At 45.8% G+C, this 9,649-nt stretch overlaps 2 protein-coding genes across 3 annotated transcripts in view; both read right to left on the minus strand.

The window, feature by feature from the left end:
- Positions 1–963: 963 nt before the first annotated feature.
- On the minus strand, positions 964–2,625 carry c3h15orf61 (chromosome 3 C15orf61 homolog). The gene is made up of 2 exons (XM_012818815.3): positions 1,394–2,625; positions 964–1,258 (listed from the first exon to the last, which is right to left on the minus strand). Exons 1-2 carry the CDS (start codon positions 1,734–1,736, stop codon positions 1,131–1,133), a joined length of 471 nt encoding a protein of 156 aa, XP_012674269.2. The 5' UTR covers positions 1,737–2,625; the 3' UTR covers positions 964–1,130.
- The window catches only part of iqch (IQ motif containing H), a 44,160-nt gene continuing 36,269 nt past the window's right edge, over positions 1,759–9,649 (minus strand). For both annotated transcript variants that reach the window (XM_031564801.1, XM_031564800.1), the window contains 4 exons: positions 4,763–4,885; positions 4,449–4,510; positions 3,370–3,478; positions 1,759–2,751 (listed from right to left, as the gene is read on the minus strand). In XM_031564801.1, coding sequence (XP_031420661.1) covers positions 2,647–2,751; positions 3,370–3,478; positions 4,449–4,510; positions 4,763–4,885 — 399 coding nt within the window. In that variant the 3' untranslated portion in view covers positions 1,759–2,646. The remainder of the gene's footprint in view (positions 2,752–3,369; positions 3,479–4,448; positions 4,511–4,762; positions 4,886–9,649) is intronic.

The following is a 9,649-nucleotide window of genomic DNA, read 5'->3' on the forward strand; positions in this document are numbered from 1 at the left end:
ATGATGCAAGAGCAGTATCATCTGTGTTTACCTGATACATGAGCAACCACAGAGAGCGCTATAATTACCTTGAAGAAATAATGTGATGCTGTTGACTATTTATGTGGTGCAAGACTAGTTAGAGATTTACAAATGACTACTTCAGTCTCGCGCCGTCAGTCTGAGACATTCCTTTCGTGCTTACAGAAAGAGCCGCGCATGAAAAACGACTCTTATCCAAAACGCGTCTGTCTCTCAGAATTAACCAGCACAAAAACGACGGGGGGGCCAAAGGTCCATTGATCTGCATGTAATACATGAAATTATTACTCTCGCCTAATTGTTAGCAGAAGAGAGGGAGGCCAGGCCGGGACATTGAGGCATTTGATGAATGTGTTTAGCAGCTGAAGGAGCAGAGAAATAAAGAGAGGCTGGGAGAATCAATAAGGCAGTTTGTCAAATCGAATCTCGAGTGGGGCCATGAATGGTACTTTCAACCGCACAGAGGCAGAGAAGGGAGAGAGGGAAGGAAGACCTTGCCAAGTCAGCAAAGCACATTATCAGAAATCAAAGGGCTGACAGTGTCAGAAGGAGGGGTCCGGCGCCAGCCCTGAACCAAGGCCACACTTCCTCTATGGTAATTAAAAACCATTTCATCAGAGCTGTCTGCGCCACACTCCCTAATGCTTCCTATTGACAATCTGCTGCGCCAGGGCAGTGAGTGCTAATTTGACTTTAAATAAATGAGCAGAGAGTATTTAAATGTCTGCATTCACCAGAGGGAAAGAGGAAAAGAGAGCAAATGAGAAGAGAAGGGAGGCGAGGCGAAGCAGACTTCGGATTCTCTCATTTCAAACGTGTCACAGATGAATTGCATGGCGCAGACCAGGTTTATTACACTGTAAACAAGTGTGTGTGACCCAGCACTTCAAATAATCCATCTTATAGAATGGGACATTTTCCTTACTGAGAAAGACAATTAACTGAAATAAATCATTCTTTAATCTCTTTAAATTGCGAGGTTCAGGTAAAATGCTGACAAGGACAACACATGCTTTTCTCCAGACGTGGTATATCAACGAACTGATGTGTTGTTTCAGCCGTCCTCTACATTACAGAATCACTGCAACATTAGACAAACACACACAACATCAGTACGGCGCTCCCTCCCGTTCCTTGTAAAGGAAGTACACGGTGATGGGACCAGCAGTTGTTTGCACCGTTTCTGATGCACTGATCATCATCAATGACCCAAGCCCATAGGCCAGGCAAGGTAAACCTGAAAAAAAAAATAAAAAAAAGGGAAACATAACCAAAGTTTAATAAACGAACACGAAATAAAGAGAAAAACATCAACATCATTGGATAAAGGTATGAAATTATTTGATCTAGCTAACTGTGTTTGGTCACTGACCAAGATTAATGACTTTCAGTGTGCCGAAGAATTTGTCCTCGAAGTCCAAGTTCTGCGGAGGTGCTTTGCTGCAGTGGTACTTGATGAAGGGAAAGCATCCCGTCCGAAGAATGTGGTAGTTGGCGCCCTGGACTGGCCAGTTGAAGTTTGAGCGTCCAAACTGGTCGTTGTGTATGGCGCTGTAGCGTACACAAAACGACGTCCACGGAGGGAGCTTGCGTTGAGCGAGGTGGCATGTCAAAACCTCGGAGGCTAGGGGACGCGGACCTCTTTTCCGAAATGTGGTTGGAAACAGTATCACTTTTAAGATGATGCTGTGTATTCCCCGCATAATTCTTATCATTTCAAAAATAAAAACGAGAAAATAATATTACAACTCCTTTTATTTAGAAGAGTAAGACACCATGCTCGATTAGATAGATGAATTCCTTTTATGAATAGCCGTAAGTGTGAGGAATACACATCCATGATTGAGTGACATATCAAGCTGACATATCAAGCTGTCATATCACGCAATTATTCTGGTTAGTTTATCAAGAAAGTGTCGCTGAGCTGAATCCTCTATGTTGATTTTGACCACGTCTTCGTTACAGTACAGGCGTTCAGATAATAAACTAAGTGTATTCCTATGTCTTAGCGTTCAGATACCTAATGCTACATTTAGACATAGCATGTATTTGACCGCTGTAAACGTTGCAGTAGTGTTCAGGGCAAAACGGTAAGCCGACTCGCTGTGGCACAAAACATTATTTATTTAATTCCCCTTGCGTATAAGCGCAGTGTTCACGACTACCTCACATTTAAAAAAGCAGGACTCGACAGTTTAAATATCCAGTAATAATTTAAATACACTCGCTACTTCTCGGCTCACCCTGTCATTGTACCAGCAAACATTTCTGTCCCCCGGAAACAACGGAATTTGTTACAGTTCCGGCTCTAAAAGCCATCAGTTAGACAAACTGAATCACTGACTGACTACAATATCACTGTTTAAATTTGTAAATTAAACTCATTACTTTAAGTTCAATCCACATGACTTCTCTTCTTCATAGATAATGCACAGTCCTATTATTTTACATGTATTATTATTTGTATTACTATTTTTACTTAATTAATTGTGTAATGTTTGGTGTCTTTTCAGTGAATCCACATAATCCACATAAAATGTATTCTGAAAGAAACATAAAAGATGTAGTCAAAAGATGAAGTCAAACAAGTATCTTGAACACATAGAGCTTGACTGGTCTGTTGCTTTAGTCCTGATCGGTGCTGGTCAGACCATCTGTTTGGCCAGTCTTTTCTTGAGTCTTGTTCTGAATGGTAAGACCCAACACAGCCTCGATGTCCTTGATCATGTCCTTCAGAAATGTGGTGAGACAAGCAGAGAAAGTGACGTGGATTTTAATAGCTTAAAGATATTGCTGCATAACAACAATTAATCAGACCTTTAAGGTAAAGGGCAACTGTGAATGTAACATATCCACAGTGGCACTGAAAATACAATATGCCATTCAGCACAACATTGTATGTTATACTGTATATTCATACAGCCACGGAATTCCACCGTCTTGGCTAAGGGCTCCTTCAGCTGTGTTCAATGGCAGAGTATGTGTGCCCCAGAGAAACAGCCGATCATTTAATCCAGAAAGGGGACTGGCCACTGTCCTAAGACCACACTGGCTCAAAAGCTGTCAGTTCTGCATGTAGGAATTCCACACATTTAGTTTTGCCAAGGCAGTATGTGTGACAAGTTTGTTTTTCTCAGCCCTAAGCTTTTCTGTGACACAAATGGTCACTCTGAAACGATAAACACTGTCTTTCCATGTGACCAGAGTGTGCTTCATCAGCAGGGCATACACAAAATGTATTTAAAATAAAGTAAAAGAAAAACCCACACACACAACAAGCACTAACAACACCAAAAAGACAAATAAGAAATGCAATAGCAGGTAATCTTTAGCTCATTGACACGGTACCTTAAAATTGGACACCCCTTGCATGTTTGGGGCGGATATTTCCTGATGAATGACAGACAGGTTGCGAGCAAAGGTCATCAGAGATCCCTGGAGATCCTCACACAGTGTTCTGTTAATGGCACACAGAAACAAATGACTTTACTAATGACCCTCTCACTGACGTCCGAAACAACAACAACACACACACACACACACACACACACACACACACACACACACACACACACACACACACACACACACACACACACACACGGACAACCAAACAATCACCTTGTTTGGCTATTAGAAGTGGCTAGAGGGAGTTTAATGAGAGAGCTGCCATGTGATTGGGCATAGGAGTGGGCGGGGGGGGGGGGGTGTTGAAAGGGAAGGGTTTTCATGCAGGAAGCCGTGGGAACACACGAGGATCACGTTACAAATTACAAAAATGCACGAGTAGTCAACCGTCAACCGTCATAGTCTCAGCGTGTGGGAGCAATTAACTGAGTGACGCAGTAGATCTTTCCATAGCTGAGGTGTCCAACAATTAAAAATGTCGATATGGTCCAATCAGGAAATCACCAACCGATCAGGAGGTTCATAAAAGAAGTGCATTCCTGCCTGAGAATTCTTTTCTTACACTGATGACAGGGAGTGGCTTCCATCAAAGATACCTGACGGCATTGGCGGCTTCATAGAGAGTGATTTAAAGCAATAGTGTTTTGTTGTGTTCTTGTGTAAAGCATAATTGATTAGGGGGACAAAGACACACCAGCAGCACATTATAATTAATAAATCATATGAATGCATTTTCTCCAGGATTGTTGACCAAATGCCAGGACAAGTTGGAAGTGGCGATGACAGTCAAGTCATGATATACCTACACAGATATCTGTTGTGGATCTGTCTATGTGTGTGTGTGAGTGTGTGTGTGTGTGTGTGTGTGTGTGTGTGTGTGTGTGTGTGTGTGTGTGTGTATCTGTCTGTGTGTGTGTGTGTGTGTGTATCTGTCTGTGTGTGTGTGTGTGTGTGTTTGTGTGTGTGTGTGTGTGTGTGTCTGTGTGTGTGTGTGTGTGTGTGTGCTGCCGTGTACTCACACCATCCCCAAACTGTATCTGTCTGTGCTGTCATGAAGGGCAAACAGGGTGCCTTGCCTTTCCTACAAACATAAGCCATACATCAGCATGATATTCATGTTTAAAGCCTACACACATTCCTTTCATTTGATATTTATTTGTTCATGTTTAAAGCCTACACACACTCCTTTCATTTGATATTTATTTGTTCATGTTTAAAGCCTGCACACACTCCTTTGGTTTGATATTTATTTGTGGATTAAAGGGGTGGGTCACCATATCATCATAACACAACCCAAAAAGCCAAAGTGGAGCCTGAGGGCGGCCCCAATTACCTTGATGTCAAAGCCTATGCCCTGGGCCTTACACATCTGGAAGAAGACGCTGTAGTGCACCATGGACAGGTTGGTGTGAAGCAGCCGACTGCCTATCACAGCGTAGCGACTGGTCACAGGTGTCTTAGGAAGGAAATTAGAGGGCAAGTCAGAAGTAAACATATACTGTATATACATACAAACACATGCAAGGACACATGGATTTTCTCTCTTTCTTTCTCTCTCTCTCTCTCTCTCTCTCTCACACACACACACACACACACACACTCTGTGTATATATATACAGTATAGAATAGTGATGGGTGGGTGTGGATGTGTGATGGGTGTGTGTGTGTGTGTGTGTGTGTGTGTGTGTGTGTGTGTGTGAGAGAGAGAGAGAAAGAGAGAAAATAAAGGGAATAAGTGCAGAAAACCAAAGGTAAAAAATATGAATTATTAAATAAAGGAGAAATGAATCCAATCCAGTACAAAAGGTTTCATAAAAACAGAAAATATATCAATACTTTCTATTTTCCATATATCTTTACTTTCTATCTTTTCATATATCTATACTTTTTATCTTTCCATATCTGCTCAAAATTCTGTTCAGTTCATCCTATCCTGCATATGCTGCAGACTGCAGATGCAAACTGTAACACAATGCATGATGTTAAAGGGATACACAGTCAGTGGTCGCTAAGGGGCAGTGTGAATGGACAAACACACAGTCAGTGGTCACTAAGGGGCAGTGTGAATGGACACACAGTCAGTGGTCACTAGGGACCCAATGCATGATGTTAGTTAAAGGGATACACAGTCAGTGGTCACTAAGGACCCAATGTGAATGGACACACAGTCAGTGGTCACTAAGGGGCAGTGTGGATGGACACACAGTCAGTGGTCACTAAGGAGGGCAGTGTGGATGGACACACAGTCAGTGGTCACTAAGGAGCAGTGTGAATGGATACACAGTCAGTGGTCACTAAGGACTCAATGCATGATGTTAGAGGGATACACAGTCAGTGGTCACTAAGGAGGGCAGTGTGGATGGACACACAGTCAGTGGTCACTAAGGACACAGTCAGTGGTCACTAAGGACTCAATGCATGATGTTAGTTAAAGGGACACACAGTCAGTGGTCACTAAGGACTCAATGCATGATGTCAAAGGGATACACAGTCAGTGGTCACTAAGGACCCAATGCATGATGTTAAAGGGATACACAGTCAGTGGTCACTAAGGGGGAGTGTTGAATGGACACACAGTCAGTGGTCACTAAGGACCCAATGCATGATGTTAGTTAAAGGGACACACAGTCAGTGGTCACTAAGGGGCAGTGTGAATGGACACACAGTCAGTGGTCACTAAGGACCCAATGTGAATGGACACACAGTCAGTGGTCACTAAGGGGAAGTGTTGAATGGACACACAGTCAGTGGTCGCTAAGGGGGGCAGTGTGAATGGACACACACACAGTCAGTGGTCACTAAGGGGCAGTGTGAATGGACACACAGTCAGTGGTCACTAAGGAGCAGTGTGAATGGACACACAGTCAGTGGTCACTAAGGACCCAATGCATGATGTTAGAGGGATACACAGTCAGTGGTCACTAAGGAGGGCAGTGTGGATGGACACACAGTCAGTGGTCACTAAGGGGGCAGTGTGAATGGACACACACACAGTCAGTGGTCACTAAGGAGCAGTGTGAATGGACACACAGTCAGTGGTCACTAAGGACCCAATGCATGATGTTAAAGGGACACACAGTCAGTGGTCACTAAGGACCCAATGTGAATGGACACACAGTCAGTGGTCACTAAGGGGAAGTGTTGAATGGACACACAGTCAGTGGTCACTAAGGGGGCAGTGTGAATGGACACACAGTCAGTGGTCACTAAGGGGGCAGTGTGAATGGACACACACACAGTCAGTGGTCACTAAGGAGGGCAGTGTGAATGGACACACAGTCAGTGGTCACTAAGGGGCAGTGTGAATGGATACACAGTCAGTGGTCACTAAGGACCCAATGCATGATGTTAGAGGGACACACAGTCAGTGGTCACCAAGGAGGGCAGTGTGAATGGACACACAGTCAGTGGTCACTAAGGGGGGCAGTGTGAATGGACACACAGAACAGAGGCTACATTATTATGCAGAGGCCCCAACATCACAGAGACTGAGAGCAGCGGGTTAATAAAGGTGTCCAAACAAATCCCTCAGACACACAGTGGACTCAGGACTGTCAGGAGTCGCGTAGGATTGGCGTGGATCTGCAGTACCAGCTCCCTGACGAGGAGCAGAGGAGAGTGTGGTGTGTGTGTGTGTGTGTGGGTGGGAGGGGCTCTACACACTCTCCGGGGGGAGACGAGACACGTAATGCATTCTGATGGAGAGGCACTCCTAGCTGTCAAAAGCGCTGTCCTCACACAACAATAAGCGTCCAGCAGGGATTTAATTGTGTTTGTAATGTGCAGCGGAGCCCCAAATGACGGCCGCGGCCAGAGCCATTAGGCAGGCAGAGGGAGATGCACCGCTCCGGTCTGCTCTGCTGTGCTCTGTGCTCTGTGCTCTGTGTGTGTGTGTGTGTGTGTGTGTGTGTGTGTGTGTGTGTGTGTGTGTGCGCTGCGCTGTGACTTACGCTGACTAAATGAATGTCTGAGAAAACAACACAAGTCGCAGATTAACAAGCGTGAACGCAGGCCGGCCGCTGATAAAGCGAGCGCATTGTTTAGAGGCCCAGTGTCAGGCAGATGAGGTGCTTAGGCATGTGTGTGTGTGTGTGTGTGTGTGTGTGTGTGTGTGTGTGTGTGTGTGTATGTGTGTGTGTAGGTCCATGAATAATGAACACCAGATGAATTATTAATAGGTTGATTATTTAGACTCATCTATCAAAATGATAATGAATTCGGCAGCTAAACACCAATCAGGTCCAAAGCGTAATTACACCGTTTAGTTGTATTTAACAAAAATCTAACAACAAACACTGGCCTTGATCAATCTTTATGGGGGTGCTAAGGTAACATCTTCTGGGGGGGGGGGGGGGCCTAGTGAAATAACAGACATGGGGGGGATCTCTGGTCTAATGTAAAAACAGACATAGGGAAACTGATTTTACTGCCTTAGCTAGGAGCTGGTAATGTAAGTAATGCAGGCTCATCACTAGAGCTCACAGTCATCACAAACATCCTGCCCCTCGGCCAAGCTTTAATGACTACAAATGGCCGCCGCTGCATTCATTTACAGCGAGTGCTGAGAAGCTGGAGAAAGCCAGGACATCGGCTGTAATGACCGTCATGAATCTGCTTCAGATAGCCCTCTGAGAGCGGCCTGGAGAACACCACTACGCACCACACCACACCACACCACACCACACTGACACCACACCACACCACACCGCACCACACCACACCACACCACACCACACCACACACCACACTGACACCACACCACACTGACACCACACTACACCGCACTGACACCACACCACACCACACACCACACTGACACCACACCACACTGACACCACACCACACCGCACTGACACCACACTGACACCACACTGACACCACACCACACCACACACCACACTGACACCACACCACACCACACCACACCACACCACACTGACACCACACCACACCACACCACACCACACTGACACCACACCACACCACACCACACCGCACCACAATGACACCACACCACACTGACACCACACCACACCACACCACACCACACCACACCACACTGACACCACACTGACACCACACTGACACCACACCACACCACACCACACCACACCACACCACACTGACACCACACTGACACCACACTGACACCACACCACACCACACCACACCACACTGACACCACACCACACCACACCGCACCACACTGACACCACACCACACCACACCACACCACACCACACCACACCGCACCACACCACACCACACCGCACCGCACCACACCACACCACACTGACACCACACCACACCACACTGACACCACAATGACACCACACCACACTGACACCACACCACACCGCACCACACCACACCACACTGACACCACACCACACCGCACCACACTGACACCGCAACGCACCACACCACACCACACTGACACCACACCACACTGACACCGCACCACACCGCAATGCAACACACTGACACCACACCACACCACACCGCACCACACCGCACCACACCACACCGCACCACACCACACTGACACCGCAACGCACCAAACTGACACCACACCGCACCGCACCACAATGACACCACACTGACACCACACTAATACCACACTGACACATCTGCAGGACACATGGGTATGAGCTGGAGTTTACGCTGACCTTAGAGAGACACACACACCTGTAGCACTGTGGATGAGAGGGCAGGACTCAGAGACATACACACACACACACACAACTGTAGCTCTACAGAGAAGAAAGGGAGATTGAGAAACACACATCACTGCAGCTCTGGAGGCAGTGATGGAGAAACACATAGACCTGTAACACTATAGAACACAAAGGCCTGAGAAACACATAGACCTGTAACACTATAGAACACAAAGGCCTGAGAAACACATAGACCTGTAACACTGTAGAACACAAAGGCCTGAGAAACACATAGACCTGTAACACTATAGAATACAAAGGCCTGAGAAACACATAGACCTGTAACACTATAGAATACAAAGGCCTGAGAAACACATAGACATGTAACACTATATTACAGAAAGGCCTGAGAAACACATAGACCTGTAACACTATAGAACACAAAGGCCTGAGAAACACATAGACCTGTAACACTATAGAATACAAAGGCCTGAGAAACACATAGACCTGTAGCAGTATGAGGAAGAAAGTAGTTTCCTGAATGTTCAGAAGAAAGTGAAATG

Source organism: Clupea harengus, chromosome 3 (genome assembly GCF_900700415.2).
Source record: "Clupea harengus chromosome 3, Ch_v2.0.2, whole genome shotgun sequence".
Classification (NCBI taxonomy): domain Eukaryota; kingdom Metazoa; phylum Chordata; class Actinopteri; order Clupeiformes; family Clupeidae; genus Clupea; species Clupea harengus.

Excerpts from the sequence above, each read along its gene's own strand:
- c3h15orf61 (XM_012818815.3), bottom strand. The coding sequence starts at position 1,736 with ATGATAAGAATTATGCGGGGAATACACAGCATCATCTTAAAAGTGATA. Across the intron at positions 1,259-1,393 it reads ACTGAAAGTCATTAATCTTG|GTTTACCTTGCCTGGCCTAT; the intron begins GTCAGTGACCAA and ends TTTTTTTTTCAG.